The sequence below is a fragment of the Thamnophis elegans genome, chromosome 4 (assembly GCF_009769535.1).
Source record: "Thamnophis elegans isolate rThaEle1 chromosome 4, rThaEle1.pri, whole genome shotgun sequence".
Lineage (NCBI taxonomy): Eukaryota > Metazoa > Chordata > Lepidosauria > Squamata > Colubridae > Thamnophis > Thamnophis elegans.
Window position 1 is genome coordinate 74,986,858 of NC_045544.1, and position 21,998 is coordinate 75,008,855.

At 41.1% G+C, this 21,998-nt stretch overlaps 2 protein-coding genes across 5 annotated transcripts in view; one reads left to right on the forward strand and one right to left on the reverse strand.

Moving 5' to 3' along the window:
• Window positions 1-21,998, forward strand: part of NANP (N-acetylneuraminic acid phosphatase) — a 53,490-nt gene that overhangs the window by 28,486 nt on the left and 3,006 nt on the right. The gene's annotated exons all lie outside the window — the stretch shown is intronic.
• LOC116508231 (probable E3 SUMO-protein ligase RNF212) lies at window positions 1,752-21,949 on the reverse strand. 4 transcript variants are annotated; one of them, XM_032216771.1, is made up of 11 exons: window positions 21,587-21,653; window positions 19,825-19,875; window positions 18,823-18,884; window positions 17,209-17,283; window positions 12,708-12,764; window positions 12,360-12,427; window positions 10,431-10,476; window positions 8,371-8,434; window positions 7,046-7,115; window positions 6,343-6,548; window positions 1,758-2,537 (listed from the first exon to the last, which is right to left on the reverse strand). In XM_032216771.1, the coding sequence occupies exons 2-11, from the start codon at window positions 19,829-19,831 to the stop codon at window positions 2,500-2,502; spliced, it is 693 nt and encodes a 230-aa protein (XP_032072662.1). In that variant the 5' UTR covers window positions 19,832-19,875; window positions 21,587-21,653; the 3' UTR covers window positions 1,758-2,499. The 4 variants fall into 4 exon arrangements, with proteins under 4 accessions (XP_032072664.1, XP_032072662.1, XP_032072663.1 ...); XM_032216772.1 differs by lacking the exons at window positions 19,825-19,875; window positions 21,587-21,653 and adding an exon at window positions 21,885-21,949; XM_032216769.1 differs by lacking the exon at window positions 19,825-19,875 and having other exon boundaries at window positions 1,762-2,537; window positions 21,587-21,878.

The window sequence follows — 21,998 nt, forward strand, 5'->3', positions numbered from 1 at the left end:
CATAACTTTCTTGTCTTTTAATATTTTGTTAGTTCTCAAGTGGAAGATCAACAAAAAGCACATGTTTTTATTTTTATTTTAATTATCGTATAGGACTACAGGCTTGTCCAATTCAAAGGAACTGAATGAAGTACAATTCCCACTGGGATAAAAGGAAAAGACAATATACAGTCGTGCAAACAAATCAGTAAATTTGCCTATATAAAACCTAGGCGTTAAAATATCATCAAAAACAAATATCTTCCAATCATTTGAAGGGGGGAAAACAATCATTCAGACCTCAGGGTCTGTTTAAATAACGAGGTTTTAATTGACTTCCTAAATGCTAAAAGGACGAGTGCATTGAACATTGGGGAATGGTATTCCAGAGAAAAGGGGCAGTGATAAAAAGGCATTTTTACTGTCCCTTCTTAATCAAGGGGACATAAAGAAAGTTCATTTCCGTGATCTATGGGCAGATATTCAGGGAAAGTGGTTCCAAAGTTATTCAGACGCTGAACCATGAAGGGCTTTAAAACGGACAAGCAGCACATTGAACTGCACCCAGAAGCCAGTGCAGCTACTGTGTAAACACTTCTCCTCCTTTCTGCTCTTGCAGAGAAAGCAAGATTGAAGATAAGGTAACTTTACAACACTGTGTTCTTTTCCATTTCCATTGCACATTTATACCACTTAACAGTGAATAAGCAAACAGATTGGTTTTGTTCCTGCATATCTACAGAAGAGCATGTGCACGTTTTGACCTTAACAAACATTCTTTGGGCAGTGAATTTATATCCTGTCACACCCTCAGAGCAGGTGAGAGCGTCCTGCATAGTTCATTAATATAGAGAGATGCACGTTTGCAATGGAGAGTCATTTCGGTGTGGTAGTTAAGGCACCAGGCTAGAACCAGGAGACCATGAATTTAGCTCTGCATTAGGCATGAAGCCAGCTCAGTGAACTTGGATCACTCATTCTCTCAGTTTAGGAAGAAGACAAGAGCAAACTAGTCTGAGCATTTGGCAAGAGAAAGTCTTGCCAAATACTCATACTAGTCTAGGCAGTCATCAAGTCAAAAGTGTGTATACACACACAGACACACACACTTGTAATGAATGTTTTAACTGCATGACTGATCTGCCTGATGCAATGCTTTCCAATATTATTCATTTTACAAGCAAGATTTAAGTGAAAACTGAAATTCAAGAACATAAAACACTCTGGAATAAAAATGACAAATTCTGTCTCTTCCATGGAGAGGACAAGGTAGATTTGAGCACAATGGCTTCTACCATCTACAAACCTTTCCACTACCCAGGCAATACCCACCTCCTTTATATAATCAGGAAGTCATTTTACATTTAACTGAAAAACAGTCCCTGACGTTTTTCTTGAAAAGAAAAAAACCCTCACAAATAAAATATGAAATACATGAACCTGACAATGCTTACTTGATGTGGCTTAGTTTTATATGGTTTTATTCTAATAATTCATAATCAATTGATAATTCTGTGACGTAAATGGTAAATGTTAATGAATATAGTATAATTCAGCCAGTGAACAAGGAGTAAGTGAACTGCAGTCTAAATATAATTCCATTACATTTCAGACTTGAAGTCCTGATTTTACTTTTGCTTGCAACTAAACCTGCAAACTCCTTTGACCAATTGCACAACTCAGTACAAAACTTTTATGGACTTTGGCCTTTTTCATGATACTCTTTGAGACTAAACAAACTGCATCCCTCTGTTAATGAATTGCATTTCTTTTAAATGATAAACAAATTGCATTTCTCTGTTCTAATGGGTGGGTGGAGCTGCTTTACTACAATGGTGAAGAGGTGAAATTTTACAAAGGTTCACTGAACGCATCTGTGAAAAAAGTAGAATTCAAGAGCAGATGTGTCAAAGAGTAGAATTTAAAATAGAATGTCTTTTTCACCTTCCCAATACTGGTAAATTAGCACATTTTGCAGTGTTTCCTAGATATTTATTATCTGTCCCAAAAGGGCAGAATTCAAAAGTTGGATCTCTGAAGTTGGATAGCACCAAATTGTAGGCCTATTGAGGCAGCATGGATTTGCCTCAGCAAGATGCTTGCATTATGAAAAAATGCAATTAGTTTCAGAAAGTATATCAGGTTGCCTCAAATCCTTCAAAGACAGTTGACTCAGGCTTAAATAGAAGCCAGATATACTGGACAGTAGAAAACAATTCAAACATGCAAAATGAATCAATATAATCACTTAGTGACTTGTATAAGTGAGAGTGCCATATTGCTTCACAAAGCAGTTCTGTATGAGTTGTTGATCAAGATGAAGTCACAAAGAACTCATAGTTATGGAGAGGGAAGATTACCCAGGGAAAAAAGTATAATAAATAGAAACAACAAAAAAGATTTATCTCGAATAGTGTTTAATCAAACCAGATCAAGTATTAGAATCCTAATGTACATTTCTATAAAAATAAAATATAGAATAGATGAATTCTTCAGGTCAAATGGAGCTTGCAGGTAATTTCATTTTTGTAATGAGCGTCCAGGAAGATTAGTAGATCCTATAAAAGGAAAATTCAAACTAGAATCTTTATCTCTCAAATGAAATATTGAATTGTTATACAATACAATACAATACAATACAATACAATACAATAGAAGAGTTGGAAGGGACCTTGGAGGTCTTCTAGTCCAACCCCCTGCTTAGGCAGGAAACCCTATACCGTTTCAGACAAATGGCTATCCAACAACTTCTTAAAGACTTCCAGCATTGAGGCATTCACAACTTCTGGAGGCAAGCTGTTCCACTGATTAATTGTTCTAACTGTCAGGAAATTTCTCCTCAGTTCTAAGTTGCTTCTCTCCTTGATTAGTTTCCACCCATTGCTTCTTGTTCTGGTGCTTTGGAGAATAGTTTGACTCCCTCTTCTTTGTGACAACCCCTGAGATATTGGAACACTGCTATCATGTCTCCCCTACTCCTTCTTTTCATTAAACTAGACATACCCAGTTCCTTCAACCGTTCTTCATATGTTTTAGTCTCCACTCCCCTAATCATCTTTGTTGTTCTTCTCTGCACTCTTTCTAGAGTCTCCACATCTTTTCTACATCGTGGCAACCAAAACTGAATGCAGTATTCCAAGTGTGGCCTTACCAAGGCATTATAAAGTGGTATTAACCCTTCACGTTATTCACTTGATCCTATCCCACTTTTTTATGCAGCCTAGAACTGTGTTGGCTTTTTTGGCAGTGCTGCATACTGCTGGCTCATATTTAAATGGTTGTCCACTAGGATTCCAAGATCCCTCTCATAGTTAATTGTAATCAAACTGCCTTGATACAGTAATGAGAAAAAGCAAATAAAATTGGCAGGCATTTAACTGCAAATGCTTAAAGAACCACATTTATCACAAAATCATTTAATTTATAAAGATAGGCAAAGTATTAGAGCAGGAGCATAGTTTAGCTATCATAAAACATTTGTTAACATTTCATTTCATTTTCATTTTCATTTATTTCATTTATTAAGATTTATAGGCCGCCCTTTTCCCCGAGGGGACTCAGGGCGGCTTACAATCACGGGGAAGGGGGTGCAATATCAAAAAACAAACAAAATGTGAACAAAAGAAAAATAATAAAACACAACTTTCATTCAACAGTCAACACTCGGGCGGGTAAATTGGGAACCTATCCCCAGGCCTGATGGGAGAGCCAGGTCTTGAGGGCTGCGCGAAAGGTCTGGATGGTGGTGAGGGTGCGGATCTCGACGGGGAGATCGTTCCACAGGGTCGGAGCTGCAACAGAAAAGGCTCTCCTCCGTGTAGTCGCCAGTCGACATTGACTGGCGGATGGGATTCGGAGGAGGCCCAGTCTGTGCGATCTAATCAGTCGGAGGGAGGTAATCGGCAGAAGGCGGTCTCTCAAGTACCCAGATCCACTACCATGGAGTGCTTTAAAGGTGGTCATCAGTACCCTGAAGCGCACCCGGAGACCGACAGGTAGCCAGTGCAGCTCGCGGAGGATAGGTGTAACGTGGGCGAACCGCGGTGCGCCCACTATCACTCGCGCGGCTGCATTCTGGACTAACTGCAGTCGCCGGATGCACTTCAAGGGCAACCCCATGTAGAGCCCATTGCAGTATTCCAGCCTAGAGATCACAAGGGCTCGAGTGACTGTTGTGAGAGCCTCCCGGTTTAGGTAGGGCCGCAACTGGCGGACCAGGCGAACCTGGGCAAATGCCCCCCTGGTCACAGCTGACAACTGGTGGTCAAGAGTCAGCTGTGGATCCAGGAGGACTCCTAAGTTGCGGACCCTATCTGAGGGGTATAAAATTTGATCCCCCAGCCTAAGTGTTGGGACATTAGCCAAATTGTTGGGAGGGAAACACAACAGCCACTCGGTCTTGTCCGGGTTGAGTACCAGTTTGTTAGCGCTCATCCAGTTCTTAACGGCCTCAAGACCCCGGTTCATCACGTCCACCGCTTCATTGAGTTGGCACGGGGCGGACAGATACAGTTGCGTATCGTCCGCATATTGGTGGTATTTTATCCCGTGCCTCCGAATGATCTCGCCCAGCGGTTTCATGTATATGTTAAATAGTAGGGGGGATAAGACCGAACCCTGCGGCACCCCACATGTTAGGGGCCTCAGGGACGATCTCTGCCCCCCGACCAACACCGACTGCGACCTGTCCGAGAGGTAGGAGGAGAACCACTGCAAAACAGTGCCTCCCACCCCCACCTCCCGCAGTCGCCGCAGAAGGATACCATGGTCGATGGTATCGAAAGCCGCTGAGAGGTCAAGGAGAACCAGGATGGACGCATAGCCTCCATCTCTGGCCCTCCAGAGATCATCGGTCAATGCGACCAGAGCGGTTTCTGTGCTGTAACCAGGTCTGAAGCCGGACTGGAAGGGGTCAAGATAACTAGCTTCCTCCAAGGCCCATTGAAGCTGGAAGGCCACCACCTTCTCCACAACCTTCCCAATGAAGGGGAGGTTGGAGGCAGGACGAAAGTTGTTTAAAATGGCTGGATCCAAGGATGGTTTCTTCAGGAGGGGTCTCACCACCGCCGTTTTGAGTACGGCGGGGAAGTGCCCCTCCCGAAGGGAGGCGGTCACGACCGCCTGGATCCAGCCATGTGTCACCTCCCTGCTGTTGGCAACCAGCCAGGAGGGACACGGGTCCAGACACGGGTCCACTTCTTACAACCCATCAAAAGTTATATATATCAGTCAAGTTCAAAATAATTTGTGTATTTCTGTGAACCAGAATCTATGACAACCATATACTTCCAAGATCTTACATGATGTAATTATTTCTGCTTATATGAATAACTGATTTATAAAACAATCATAACTGTTGAATGAAGACAAATATATGTGTCCCAGGATAATGTTGCAGGATGCAGAGGTTATACAAAGGTTATGTACAGACATGCGCAGCAAACTGCCATATCTTAGTAACCAATTACCTCAACTGTCTATGAGCTCACCTAATTAGTAGAGTCAGGCACTACCAGGAACTGTTGTGTTACGTGAGATTCTACCCTGGCTGGGATGGTCTTAGAGATTGACAAGGAGAATGTACCAATAAGATGCTGTTGCTACCTATGGTCTTGCTTTGCTTGTTGAAAATGTATAAAAGCCAAATAAACTCTGCGTAAGGCAGACAGACATTTTGGACACCTGCTGGATTTCTGAGACCTACAACAGGATCTAATCTAGTCAGTCACCGGAATCAGAGGTTTGTTTTTCCAAACTTTCAGACTCATGCTGGAACCCATCCTCAGGGAATTTCTCAATCTCCAGGAACAAACCTCTGGTATGGTGACCACCTCAGATTGGATCCTGCAATTTTATAGTTGTAAATCTTTATTATGTGGCAGCTTTGGTTCTTTTTTTTTTAAACTTGGGTACATAACAATAACTATTACTTAGCATCTTAGTTAGTAAAGCAAAGCCATAAATATAAGTTAGCTGCAGAAGCAGCAGATGACTGCATTGAAGTTTGCATCTACAGTAAGGAGAACAAACAAACATCATTGGCAGAACAGTTATTCCCCCATGTCCCCTCCTCCCAATCTGTTCCAAAAGATTAGGACACCTTTCAAAGCAGATTTGGAGGAAGTGTAATGGTTGCAGAATGGGGAGGAAAAGAGGAAAAGAATATTTCGCTGGACAAACAAGGGCCATACATATAATATGATGCTGCTGAAGCCCAGATAAATATCCAGTATTTTTAATCAAAGATACCATCATTTGTCAATATCAGAAAGCATTACTATTGTCCCAAAGATTATATTTTACACAAAGCAGCTAGTTAATGTTGGCTAGGATTATTTCTACTTCTTCATGGAATTCACCTACCTAAATGCTGCCTCTGTAAAAGGTTAACAAGAGTGATTGGGTGTTTTATCCCAGATGAGAGCGAAGATGCAGATGTGGACTGATAATGCTGAGTAGATTTCTGTCCAAATGTATTTGGGATATGATTTCTACTGTTTTGTGATGATACAAATGGCGATGGTGATATGTAAGAATTCCCACTGTTGAGCATTTTTAATGGAGATGATCTAGTAATAAAATGACCAAGAACATTGTATAACAGTGAAAGTAGAATACACATTTTGACTACAGTAGCAGTGGACTTTTTCCATTATTTCAAACTGAGTAACTGAGAAATGTTATTATTCAGGAAATGATAATATAGATACAATGGGAAGAGTCCTGTTAGAAGATATAGTGATTCTAAGACATTGTCTCTTCTATGCAGCGGACTTACTGCTATAAATTCAAATAAGCCAAAAGAAAGATGCTAATAGTTGAAGAAAATATTCTATTTAATTCAGCAATTGTATTTAATTCAGTAATTATAAAAGAAAAAATATAGGTTGAACTTGTTTTAATAAAACTTATTGCCTAAAATTTCCCACTATACTAGTTCTGTCAAGAAATCTTAATAAACCAAAGCCAATTAAACCATCTGCTCTGGGTAGCAGAAATAAGCCTTAAACACCAAAATGAGAAAAAAAATAACCTTTTTTGAATCCCACTGCAAAGTTTTTTTTACCTTATAGATCCTGCTGGGTTTCTTTGAAATGTCATTCCAGATAATTGAGAACTTCTGCATGTAACACTACCTATAAATAATATTCCAGATTCAATTATATTATAATTTATATACTGTAATCCATTTTCTGAAAATACATTTCTAGAAAAAAACTGCAAACTTCAAAAAATATTTAGAATATGTGCCTTAGATCTCTTGTTAGCACAGCCCTCTCCATATGCTGACTCTGTAAACCGCTTAGAGAGGGCTGAAAGCCCTATGAAGCAGTATATAAGTCTAACTGCTATTGCTATTGCTAATCATTAAAGGATCCCATTCTTTCTTGAGCTTCTATGTTTTATGGACTCCAATAATGGCTTTTCAGTACCAAGATGTGATCTTCCAGGACATAGGGTCATAAAGTGCATGTACTATATTCATTTAATAGATCTATACTGCCGGCCAACTCAAATAGTGTTATTTTGTGCAGCATACAATAGACAAACAAACAGTAAATCAAAACTCCTAATATTAAAACGTACCTAATATATAAAATATAAAATGGTGACCAAACACAATAATGATAGCAATTTGAATTGGAATTGTCATGGCAAAGTGACATGGCCATAAAGTGCAATATCACAAACCATATTGCTTAGAGTCAGCAGTTCCAATAGTCCCAAATGCCATTGTTAAATAAGGACTACACAGATTATTAAGCAAGGACCTCACTGAACCACAATTTCCAATTTTCTGCTAATTTCGCTATTAGCTTATGGGAACCAGGAAGAGAATATCAGAAACTGCAATATGCAAACTGCAAATACAGAAATCAACTTATATCTGCTCTTTAACTCCTCTATCAAAATTAAGTTTCCTTTTTACGGCCAGATTTAATAACCTGGCCATGGGACTCCTATATGGGAACTTAAATGAAGTTCCCATGGCTATTAAGATTTAGGTTTATATAGTCAAATTATTTTATTGTAACTTGAATATTTGCTTCCCTCTTTAGACTGGAACACAAATTTTATGAAACAATTTGGATAAATAATAGTGTGCACTGTTATATCATTTATATCATTCTATTTACTCACTGTTATATCATTTTTCATTCTATTTTCATTCTATTTATCGTATTTCTACACTTGGTCTTAGCTGTAAATTTTCTCTTTTTTTTAACCCTGATCATTAAAAAAAATTAGTAATATCCATCCATCCTTCCTTCCTTCACCAAATTACATGGAGCAGACAGAATATGCAATATATAGAAAACAACAATTGTTATGAAATGCTAAACCCAAACATAAGGTATATATTAACAAATAAACAATATTTACTCTTACCCATATATCCATTTTGCGGTGGATTTATCAGTGATATTCTGGTTGGGCCAGTTACTGTTTCAGTCTATGTATAATTCAATACAATACATTATATTGTATGTTTACAATATAATAAACAAAAAACATAGTATAAGTAATTATTTCATTTTATTAAGTATTTTTGCTTCCCTGCTACTGAACTTAGGACTTTTAAGGCACTGCTTTTTTAAGAAGAATTATTACTAGGTTCTATTACTTAAAAGAAATTTTGGTTCAGCCTATGATAAATCACAAGAACAGAGCTGGGTTTTTAATGGGCTCAACAATAAATTATTTTCTCCCTCTGTTATAAATATCTTCTAGCAAGAATCTGAAACAGTCAGTCTAAACATTTTGTATGCTGCATGTCTCCTCCTTGGTGGACTGCAGGCAACAAAATATAGGTTTGCAAGGTACTTTCTCTATACTGCTAAAACCTAAAACTGTATGTGAAAGCCTCAACTGACTAAAGCCTTGATAGTTGGAAGAATTAGTATCATTGGCTCCATCTGATGGTGTCCTTGACATATGGAAGATTACAAATTAGAAAGTAAGAGGAGGGGGGGAGGGGAGAAAGTCAGTGCATGTGCGCTTTTGTATACAAGTAGTCCTTGACTTATGACCACAATTGAGCCCAAAATTTGCTAAGTGAGACAGTTGTTAAATGAATTTTGCCTCATTTTACTACCTTTCTCCCCACAGCCCTTCAATGAACCTTAATAGCTGTAACTGAATCTGGCTTCCCCATTGACTTTGCTTGTCAGAAAGTTGTAAAGGGGGATCACCCGACTGTCATAAATACGAATCAGTTGCCAAGTGTCTGAAGTTTGATCACCATGGGGATGCCGCAATGGTGATAAGTGTGAAAAACGGTCATAGGTCTCTTTTTTCAGTGCTTCTGTAACTTTGAATGGTCACTAAATGATCTGTTGTAAGACAAGGACTACCTGAACACTGCAACATTTGCAAACACTGAAAAAATCATGATCAGTAGGAGTAAATGAGAGCCTCAAAAACAGGTAAAATAAATTTAATAGCCTCATCTGAACTATTTTGGATGCCCATCATTCCAGAGATATCCAGCAAAAGCTGGATCCTTTGAATTCAGTCTGCTAAACAAGGATCAGTTAAATAAACTTTAATTACACTTTTTCTCCTTCTTGAGCCTCTGTTTTTTTGGCTTACCCTTACAACTTTTCCGTATTTTGTGCAATACCGTTTACCCCCAAACAAAATAGCATGATATGTATACATATCATGACTTTGACATACATATGTCAAAGGCTATCAGCTGAAACTTTGCCAGTTTGCAGATAAAAATAGGAAACCATTACTTGCAAGCTTCTTTCCTTGAAATCATTTAATGTAGGCAATTTTTTAAATTAAATATGAGGGAACAGATCAGAATGAACCATACACTCCAGTGGTGGGCTGCAGGCGATACGCCCCGGTACACGCGTACCGGAGCCAGCCCAAAGCACTGGATACCGTTCTGGTATGGTGCTCCGGAGGGCCCACCCGCCTGCCCAAGCTCCTTACCAGAGTTTAAAGGCTTTTGCCCTTCCGTGCAGGCACATTGTGTGTACAACGCCTGCGCGATGCTCCGCGGAGCAGCTAGAGCATCACAGAGACACTTGAACACATGCATGCACTGCGCGCATCCATGAGGATGCTGCCGGCCCCGTTCCAACCGTACGGGGTTGGAATGGGATTTGCAACCCACCACTGATACACTCACTTCAATTGCAGCAGTTGCCAAATACTAGTTTTTTAGTTAAATTCAAGCAACAGATTATAGACAAAAATAAAATGCAATAGCTGTCAATTTTATAGTCTCATCTTATACTTCATATGTAATTTGAGCATCATTGCTTTTCAAACAATTAGTGATCACCTCAGCATGTGTGCCTTTAAGAAGTAAAGATAAGAAGTATCCTAAATAACAGAGAATGTTTTCCACAAAGCTCATCTAACATTTAACAGTAGAATGATAACTGGAACTATTTGTATCTTGGTATATAAAGAAGAAAGAAAAAACTTACTTTCCTTACTGAAGGTGGCACTTCTACCTCCTTTGATGAATTCCGACTGATAAAATATGTTGAATATTTAAATAATTGAATAAGGTAAAAATATTAAGCTTGGGTCAAATATTTAAGTTTTTTTTAAAGTTTATATGTTATAAATATTATATACACAAATACATACATACATACCAATTTTAAATTTCAAATAATGGAATAATTGATTCCCTCCTGAAGAAACCATCTTTGGATCCAGCCGTTCTTAACAATTATCGTCCAGTCTCCAACCTCCCCTTTGTGGGGAAGGTTGTTGAGAAGGTGGTGGCCTTTCAGCTCCAGCGGTCCTTGGAGGAAGCTAGCTATCTTGACCCATTCCAGTCTGGCTTCAGGCCTGGCTACAGCACAGAAACCGCTTTGGTCGCATTGACCGATGACCTCTGGAGAGCCAGGGACGGAGGCTACGCCTCCATCCTGGTTCTCCTTGACCTCTCAGCGGCTTTCGATACCATCGACCATGGTATCCTTCTGCGACGACTGCGGGAGGTGGGGGTGGGAGGCACTGTTTTGCGGTGGTTCTCCTCTTACCTCTCGGACAGGTCGCAGTCGGTGTTAGTTGGAGAGCAGAGATCGACCCCTAGGCCCCTAACATATGGGGTGCCGCAGGGTTCGGTCCTGTCCCCCCTACTTTTCAACATCTACATGAAACCGCTGGGCGAGATCATTCGGCGGCACGGGATAAAATACCACCAGTATGCGGACGATACCCAGTTGTATCTGTCCGCCCCGTGCCAACTCAATGAAGCGGTGGAAGTGATGAACCAGGGACTTGAAGCTGTTAGTGACTGGATGAGGGCTAACAAACTCGTGCTCAACCCAGATAAGACCGAGTGGCTGTTGTGTTTCCCTCCCACCAATTTGGCTAGTATCCCATCTCTCAGGCTGGGGGGTCAAACAGTACGCCCCTCAGACAGGGTCCGCAACTTGGGAGTCCTCCTGGACCCACAGCTGACTTTCGAACATCACTTGTCAGCTGTGACCAGGGGGGCATTTGCCCAGGTTGGCCTGGTCCACCAGTTGCGCCCCTACCTGAACCGGGAGGCTCTCACAACAGTCACTCGTGCCCTTGTGACCTCTAGGCTGGAATACTGCAATGTGCTCTACATGGGGCTGCCCTTGAAGAGTATTCGGCGACTTCAGCTAGTCCAGAATGCGGCCGCGCGAGCGATTGTGGGTGCACCTCGTTTCACCCACATAACACCTATCCTCCGCGAGCTGCACTGGCTACCTGTCGATCTCCGGGTACGCTTCAAGGTGCTACTTGCCACCCATAAAGCCCTCCATGGTAGTGGATCTGGATACTTGAGAGACCGCCTACTGCCAATTACCTCCACACGACCTATTAGATCTCACCGGTTAGGCCTCCTCCGAGTCCCATCTGCCGGTCAATGTCGACTGGCAACTACGCGGAGGAGAGCCTTCTCGGTGGCAGCTCCGACCCTGTGGAATGATCTCCCCGTGGAAATTCGTACCCTCACCACCCTCCAGACCTTCCGCACAGCCCTCAGAACCTGGCTATCCCGTCAGGCCTGGGGTTAAGACTACAACCCGCCCGAATAGTATGAATGTTGTGTTTTAATTATGTATTTGTCTTATATGTTAAAAGTTTGTCTCACCCCCTTTTAAGTTGTAAGCCGCCCTGAGTCCCCCCAGGGAAAAGGGCGGCATATAAATAAACTTTAAATCTAAAATCTAAATCTAAATCTAAAATATAAGACAACATGCTATTTTTCTTAATCATGATTTTTCCTAATGTCCAGGTGTATGTTTTCAAGTAAAAGTTACTATTCATGGAAAATAAATTATTATAATGGATTATTCTTATTTAAAAATACAAAATGTCTTTGAAACTATTCAAAATTCAATAATATTAATAATTAAAATACTCACTGTTGCAATTGTTGTATATGCTGGATTTGTTGTGATGCTCTCTTAAGATATGCTTCCAGTTTTGCAATCTGAATGGAATAATCTATTTCAGTAATTTAAATTCTGTATTATTTCTTGTCATTTATAAAACTCGGTTGTTTAATGGTCAACAGTTGTTTAATGGAAATATTCCAGACTAAGGAATCAGTACTCAGGCAAAATATTTTAACTGCTAGATAAGGTACCAAAAAACTTAGTACAGTACATTACTTGATCCAGTATATTTTTTTTATACATATCACACCAGGAATGTGACTTCATCAAGATTCAGTATACTACAGTATTCAATTCAACATGAATCCAAAGTACCTTTTCTTTGTAATGTGTTAATAAATGTCTTCTGTGTTTTTCCTGAAACTGGGCAATCTAACAATTAAGAAAACACAGGAACAATTATTGATATTGTTAAACAGTGTTAAAATATTTATAAGAAGGCAATACAAATCTAACAGAAATTAAATATCTAAGTCTATATTTAACTCCTAAGCACCATATTGATGTGGGAGTGCAGCAAACATTAAAGATTACTTTTTCTTTCAAACTTTCAGAAATGTTTCATCCTAAACTGCATACCATGTACAAACATAATACTTTACCAATATGAATGTAAAGAACTGATCACCTGTAGACAAAATGGATACTCAAAGTACACATTATGCTAAGCTATTCTGACACCCCCCACCAACCTGCAAATCACCACCATGATGTCAGACGCGTCCGCCTCCACCACAAATGAACGATGGGGATCAGGGTGCTTCAGGATCGGCTCCTTCATGAAGGCGTGCTTCAGGGCCTCGAACGCATGTTGTTCCGTGGGCCCCCAGCGAAATGGCACTTTCTTCTGCAGGAGCCAAGTGAGGGGCATGGTCAGGAAAGCGAAGCTGGGGATGAAGGTCCGGTAGTAGTTGGCAAATCCGAGGAGTCGCTGGATATCTTTCACTCACCAAGGAGGTTGCCAAATGCGCAACGTCTCTACCTTGCCCAGCTCCATCACAATTCCTTCAGGGGAGATACAGTGCCCCAGGAACTCAATGGTAGTCTGCCAGAACTGAAACTTCTCCAACTTTGTAAACAAACGATGCTCCTGGAATCGTTGCAGGACCAGGCGTAGGTGCTGATGATGATCCTTCTGAGAAGTCGAGTAAATCAAAATGTTGTCCAGATAAATTACGACAAACTGATCCAAGAGGTCCCAGAAGATATCATTCATAAAGTGCTGGAAGACTACCGGGGCATTGGTCCACAGCATGACTGTGTACTCAAAATGTCCGTACTGGGTGCCGAAGGCCATCTTCCATTCATCCCCCGCCCAGACTCGGACCAGGTTATAAGCGCCATGCAAGTCTAGTTTCGTGAACACCGTCGCCTCCCGGAGCCGCTCCAACAACTCAGGAATCAGGGGCAGCAGGTAACGGTTGCGCACCATAATGGCATTCAAGCGACGATAATCGCAACAGAGTCCCAGATCCCCAGTCTTCTTTTTGACGAACAAGGCAGGGGCAGACAGTGGCGAAGATGAGGGCTGGATAAAACCCCAGGCAAGGTTCTTGTCCAGAAAGTCCCGCAATGCGGCCAACTTCAGGTCAGACATGGAGTACAGGGGACCCACGGGGAGCTTCGCATCCGGTACCAAGTCAATGAGGCAGTCATAAGGCCAGTGCGGCGGCATTTGGTCCACCTCCTGCTCGCTGAAGACGTCCGCGAACTCCGCTAAGTCTGGCAGCAAGGACACCCGGGGCGAACTGAGCACCTGCCTGCACAGATGTGACGGGTATGGTCGACACACTGCAGGGACGGGAACGTGACCAGGTTCTGGAACCAATAAATCTGAGGGTCGTGCGCCCGCAGCCAAGCCAAGCCGAGGACCACAGGGAAATGCAGGCCCAAAGCAATGTAAAACTGGATGGCCTCCTTGTGATCCCCGAGGACCAGGTGCAAGGGCTGCATGGCGGCCTTGATAGGCCCAGACAGGAGCACCCGGCCATCAATGGTCTCGACCAGCATCGGTGGGTCCACCGGACACAGAGGGACGGCATACTTGGTCGCAAACGCCTTGTCCATGAAGTTCGTGGTAGCCCTGGAATCGACCAGGGCGTGGGCTGGAATCCCCGGCGGACTATCAGACAGGAGAATGCGTGCTGCCAAGATCATGTGCTGGGGAGGGCCGTCAATCTCTATTTCAGTGTGCGCCCGACCTAAGGTCTCCCTCAGATCAGGCTCTGCCTGTTTCCTGACAAGTTGTTCTGGAGCTGAGGGGTAGGCTCCAGACTTTGCAGGCCCCCTACTCTTCTTGGGGCAAACTGTGGCCAGGTGTCCAAGATCCCCACAATAAAAACACAACCCCCCCTGTCCATCTCAGTTCGTGACAAGCAGGGTTTAACGGCACCCAAATCCATGGGCTCCTTCCGTGGAGCTGGGGTCTCCTGCGGGATTGGCACCCCACTGGTCTCCTGGGACGTGTAGCGAAGCCCCCGCCTCTGCAACCAGCGTCTATTCGCAAGCACAGGTGGATCAGCGTGTTGAACATTGGTGGCCTGTCCACCTGCACCAGCTCATCCTGCAGGTCGTCCGACATCTTGAAAGCTGTCAATGAGGGCTGCCTCATTCCAAGCCAAATCTTGGCTAAGGAGTCGGAATTCACTGACAATAGTCCTGCAAGGAGCTCCAGCCCTGCTGCAGCGTCTTGAGCAGTCTGGTGGCTGTTTCCTCCTTAATGGGGTCCTCATACATGAGTCTGAGATGATCGCAAAACCCCCGAAATCATCCAGCAAAGGGCTAGCCTGGGACAACAAAGGAGGAGCCCAACGAGCTGCGGAGCCTGAGAGCAAGCTGATAATGAATCCCACCTTAGCCCGGTCAGTGGGAAAGTCCTCCACTCTCAGACTGATAAAAAGCTGGCATTGTCCTAAAAAACCTGGAAACATGGCTTGGGTGCCGTCAAACTTGTCAGGCATGGCAACCGGACATTTCCTCTGAGGCTGGGGGGGGGGGGGGAATAACAGGCCCTTGAAGCTGAGCTATCTGGCCAGCCAGCAAAGCCAGCTGCTGTGCCAGTGGAGCATTGTCATCACGGAGCTGTTCCATGGTGGCTCAATGTAGCTTTTGTTTTGTATGGGGCAGGACACAAAACTGTTCTGACCCCCCTCCGACCTGCGAATCACCCAGACACAGGCTTGGCTGTTTGCCACTCTTTAATCACGGAGTTATCGACTCCTTTGGCTGAAGGCTCAGACAAGACTCACATGCAAGAATAGTTGGCAGCAACCCAAAATCCAACAAGCACAGATACAAGACAGACAGAGTTTTCCAATACTGTTTCAAACTGTTGTGTCCTGCAAATGTCCCCTCCCAACTTCTCCACTTATATACTCTCTTGGGAGGGGCCAAGCCACAACCACCTGGGCTTAATTATCGTATCTGAGTCTGCCTCCGGAGCTGCTGCTTCCGTTTCTCCGCCCTTCTTAATCTTGCATCAAGGACAAACTGCCTTTGATCCTCCCACTGCTCCATGCCTCAGGCGCCTCCTGATGGCCAACCAGCCTCTCTGATCCCTGCTCTGAGTCTGAACCCTGTCCAGGGTCCTCCACATCTTCCCTGGCAAACTCATATGGTTCCTCGCTATCCAAGTCCATCAGCAGCTCAACCGGATCCTGCTGGGCCACAACATTAAGCTATTGTATTATTGCATGAACCATATTTCTAATTCATATATGCTAAGCCATAATATTCTGAACAATTTACATGTTAAGTTAAAACCACATTAAGTCTTAGTATAAAATGTGAGTTTAGCCAGAATGCAAACATTCCTAAAAACAGGAAATGCCATAAAAGTTTGGTGTAAGTGCTTTATTTTTCATGAAAAAAAGAAAAAAACGCTCAAGGCTCCTTAAGTAATTTCTGAAGGAATGTGGCTCTACACCATTTCTTCCCTCCACTCCCTTTGATGGGAACTTCTTAATCTGTAGACACATTTCAGCATGAATAATAAATGATGAATCCTGTTTTTTATTACTACAATATAATCCTTATATGCAAATGATGTTGTTTTAGCAAGGGACTTATCTTATTTTTTTAAGTCTTTCTTCTTTTTAAGGCCATAGCACTACTTGCAAGCATGGAAAATAATGTTCAACTAATTTTCTTTACCACTGGTCACAGCTAAACTATATTTCAGCTTGGATCACCTAATTCCCTGATTTTCTGAAAACCTTTACTTGTGGCACTATCCAATTTTTGCTTAAGGAATTCTGACTACTAAGGGTGACTGCAGCCAGGAAATTCTTACTATGTATGTTATAATTTCATATTTTGCAAGATATTGTATATTTAATAATACAATTTTATAGTTTTATTACATTTAAACATTACACAGAATGGATAAAACGTGCCTAGATTTTCATTTATATTCAATACTACATATCAAAATTATATTTTATCTTCTATTAGTGTTACATGAAAGGTCATAACTATTTGATGCAACTTAATCTTATTACAAACCAATACTAAATCCAATTTTTTGCTGGTAGTCAGTTTGGTGATAAAGATTATAATGGTACTGAAACCATGCAAACTCATAGTGAACTCACAGAGAATCACAGAATATTTTAAATGTTTTAGGGAAACACGCAACCGTCAGACATACATTAACCTCTGCGAGTTCATTGGGGTATCCCAGCTTAGGAACCACAAGGTATTGTGGAAAAATTTATTGAGAAATTAAGGACACCATGAACCAGCAAAGTTTGGGAAATTCTGATTTAGCATACAGTATTCATAATGAAAAATATTCAGAATAATTCAGATAACTCACTTGTGTGATTTCTTTGGTATATTTTCTGCATAACCCATCTAATCCCATAAAGAGTGACTGGATATCTGAATTCACCTGTACCAAATAAATACATAAAACTCAAGTATTTAAATAAGCAACTCTGCTCAGTAATACAAATACTAACTTCTTTAGAGATATATTTATGAAATTACCGAAAGGTTATTTATAAGTCTAGTGTGCATCACGCAAAAAAAAAAAAACATTCCAAGTCACGGTGCTAAAGGAGACTACCAAAAATATCGCTATATTTACATATTTGGCTACAGGTCCATGATCAGAATACACTTATTTAAAATGCTGTACCATTGTCATCAACACTTAGTCTGTTTTCCTTCTAGGAATTCAAAGCCATGTGCATAGCATTCCTTCTCCAAATAGATAAAGATTAAAACTATTAATGTAATGTAATGAAATGTTATATTAGGTTACATTACATTACGTTACATTATAATAGAAACCTGCAAGTCTGATGGTATTTTTCTTCCCTTCCCTCTTGTAGCCCAATTGGACAGGGAGGAGGTCAACCTGATTCTCTTCTTAATACTTCTTCCCAGCATTTAAGGAATGCTTCTGTCTTTTTGTTTACATGAAGATTTCTGGATACCTCTCTGGCTAGCTACTCCATGTAAAGCAGTTTGGTCTGAGGGAGAGTGACAGGATCCAAATCATTCAACAAAAGCTTCTATAATTAAAAGTGGTCTTGAAATGGTTCCTATCTAGTACAACACCTTAATCATTATTGCATATTACATGGTAGGTATTTCTGTAATGTATATGAAAATATACATTATCTATTAGATTTTTACAACCCCTGGTAAGCCCCAATTATGGGAGGAAGCTAACTGCTTCCATCATCTGTCATTCGGCTCGTCACAAGAGTCCATCACGACAGAAACCCAATATTTTTTACTGTTGCCTTTGTTATATTTGTGTTTTTTTTATTTGTGCTGATAAATAAATAAAGGGAGACTAGTATAGATCTATTTCAAGCTATTTAGCTCTCATCAGCTAGCCATACCCTTACTGGGATTTGAACCTGGGCTATATTGCATACTAGGCATACAAGGCAGAGATCTTAGCCATTAGGCCACAGGCTCTTTATCCGTTATCAGTGAAGCCAGGGTGAAAGGTATCTATTAGATTTTTACAACCCCTGGTAAGCCCCAATTATGGGAGGAAGCTAACTGCTTCCATCATCTGTCATTCGGCTCGTCACATTCGGCTCTCTTGTGACGAGCCGAATGACAGATGATGGAAGCAGTTAGCTTCCTCCCATAATTGGGGCTTACCAGGGGTTGTAAAAATCTAATAGATACCTTTCACCCTGGCTTCGCTGATAACGGATAAAGAGCCTTGGCCTAATGGCTAAGATCTCTGCCTTGTATGCCTAGTATGCAATATAGCCCAGGTTCAAATCCCAGTAAGGGTATGGCTAGCTGATGAGAGCTAAATAGCTTGAAATAGATCTATACTAGTCTCCCTTTATTTATTTATCAGCACAAATAAAAAATATACATTACTTTATACATTATAATACTTACATCATTTTGCAATTACTGAATAAAAGGTAGTTATTTGTCACTTTTTCTGTACCTTTTTTGAAAGAAGTATTGTACGACATGGAACTCTGCAAATCATGCAATCACCTTTTTTACCTATAAAATCAACATAAATGCATGCTGTACTATATATTAGTTTACTGACAAATTGTAACATCTAATAAATTGCATTCTGTATTGTGTCATTCATAATTATAACTTGGAATTATATTAGCTTTTTTTTTTTAAAAAAAGCAGCATATTCATCATGCTTTTTTAAAACATAATTGCAATACAGATGTTTAGACAAGGCCTTAATAATTATATGAAAATTTCTTAAACAAAATATTCAGATTTGACCAGAAATGGGCCTTTCCCAGTAATGCAAGGACTACTTCAACTGTGTCATTAGAAGGTGTGTACCTCAAGGTTGAACTGTAGACTTTCTGGTGCTTTCTGAGCTAGCTGTTTGTTTCCAGATTTTTGATTACCCAACTAGGTAACATCAATGTGAATTGCATTGATGAGGCAATCTAGTTGGGTAATAAAACATCTGCAAACAAACAAGCTCAGACAGCAATTAAGAATTCCATGTTTTAATTAGCTTTTCTAAACTAATTTTTGCCCAGTTTCTACCCATCCAGTAAAAATGAACAATATGCTCCAGATCTCATATTTAAACCAGTGTCATCTTATGAGACCGAAGTACTCTGTCGCAATAGATCCAGTACATTATGGAAAAACTTAGCCTTGGCAAACTGAGTTGACCTAGTCCCGCTGATCTTCAAGTCTGTAAAAACCTAGCTCATTCCCCAGGTATTGGGTTAGAAAACACATTTGTGAATGTTTTATTAATATGTTGGATGATTTAAAAAGAAACGTGACCAAATGTGAAGCTGCTGGCTTTTATTTATGGGACTTTATATCACTTCAGTCACAATGAATTCTTAAGGTTACAGTTGAAAAATAGCCAAGATAAAAATCAGTAATATAAAAACAAAGCAACAGTCATTTCATTATATCATTATTACAATAAGATAATGTCAGCCTCATTCACCATTCATTCACAGCACTCTATCACTTCTTAATGGTATAGCTTTGGACGGACCTTGAGAAAAACACAGGTTAGCAAGATTCTGGAATATTGAAAGAGCAAAGATCACTGTTGCCTCCCGGGACAAACTATTCTATAGGGTGAATATTCCATGAAATGCCCCTTTTTGTCAGATCTTTCTGTATGTGGGAAGCCTCAGCAGGCCCCTTGTTTATCTGCACCAAATAGACCAATTCACTTGGAACTGCCTTGAAAATATCTGGATCTCAACCCACTTTTATATTTATATATAAAAACATTTGAGTTTATTCTGTACATTATTATTCTTGGTGCCAACTATTAACAGGTAAGGTAGTAGCTGGAGCATTATCAGAGAATTTTAAATTAAAATATGAACCTGGTATCTGGTGAAAACATTTTTAAAGAGAAAAAAGACAGGAAGTTTCCTTTCATTGCACTAAAGTATGGAGTAGAGATTTATTTCCCAAGGTAAATGGATGGCCGCTTCTCACTAGCAGCATCATTATTTTTAAGATGATGAAAAAGACAAAATTCTAAACAATAAACACCAAAATAGGAAATCTGGAACCCCTTCCATTAGCAGATGAACAAAAGCACAAAATTGATGTAGACTTGGCAGCAGTGTTTTTTCAAGCATCTATCTGCCCCAGAATTTCTGGTTTGCCAGGATTTTGTTTAGGCTGAAATTGGGGGGTTTTAGTCCTTTTTTGCCTCTGTGTATCAATATTATTTATTCAAACATGAGAAGTCTATGATTTGGATGAGAGGATTCAACTTTCATTTTATAGAAACACTGGGGTAAAATTAGCACATTCCCAATTTTAAAATTTCAGGACCATGTCCTTCGGTAATTTACACTATTGAGAAGATCTGAATAAGGGTAAGAGAACATCCTAAGTCAGTGATGGCGAGCCTTTTTGGCACTGAGTGCCAAAAAGGGAGCGAGCAGCGCACATGCCTGTATATTAGGATACCCTTATTAGGGCGGCAATCCGGAAGAGGAGCGGCCTAGGGGGCATGTACACCCCGGGAAATGAACTTCCAGTTTCCAGTCGTTCATGAACACCAGCTGGTCTTCGTTTCTGGCACTACCAAACACACAAAGTTCAGCTGATCATCATGCATGCATGCGTGCCAGAAATCTAAAAGAGGAGCAGGCGATGCCACATGTGCCAGGCAACATGGCTCCACATGCCACTTCAGGCATGCGTGCCATATGTTCGCTACCACTGTCCTAAGTGCTAACTAATCTCCTGTCTCTTATAAATTACTATTCTTGATTTTGAAGTAGTTACCAGGAATCAATATCAACCCTAGATGTAAGCTAACTTTTTCAAAATTGATATGCACCTAACCTTATATATCCTAATATACATGTGTCCCTGTCCTTCTTATAGCCAACTCTGAGGGCTCCAGATCAAAAATCAAAACTATCATTAACAAAATTTAAAAAATCATATTAAAGCTATAAATGTTTGAATAGTAATTTGAAGAGTGCCACCCGAGTTATAGTCAGAAATGCCCTCAAGACAATTTAATGACTTGATTCACCTATTGCGATACGTAGCTTAATACAGCAGTTTAATAAACCGCAGTTAACCAGGTTCAACACAAGCAATCATAGTACCATGGCTTAACGCCTTAACCCAATGTGTGAACCCAGCCAATGGGAAGAGCAAGCTCCAGTGAATATCACTTGGCTATCAACAGGCTACCAGGTCCTGCCACCCCTCGGGCAGGTTACCTTTCTGGAGACACTGCCCACAGATGACATGACCGCAGTTGGTCAGGTTGAAATTTAGAGCGGCTCCTCGGGGCTTCTGGAAACATACATTGCAGAATATCAGACAAGGCATTATCAGACCAAGATATATATTAAATATATATTTCTCTTCTTCTCTTGCTCTAGCTACAATCAGGCACTTGGGCCCCAGGAATACACTTATGCTACCGCCCCGTCGGACTCAAGTGACCACCAGCCACTGATCTGCAGCTCAAAAGACAGAACGCTGCCCCCCGCGAGGGCGACCGAGAGAGGGAACCTGAGGGAGGCGGAGGCCGCGTTCGTCAGTGCCGCGCACGCGCTCTTCTCCTCCACCAAGAGAGGGGGGAGAATGGGCGGGGAGAATGCCAATTCCAATTCACGTTCTGTTTAG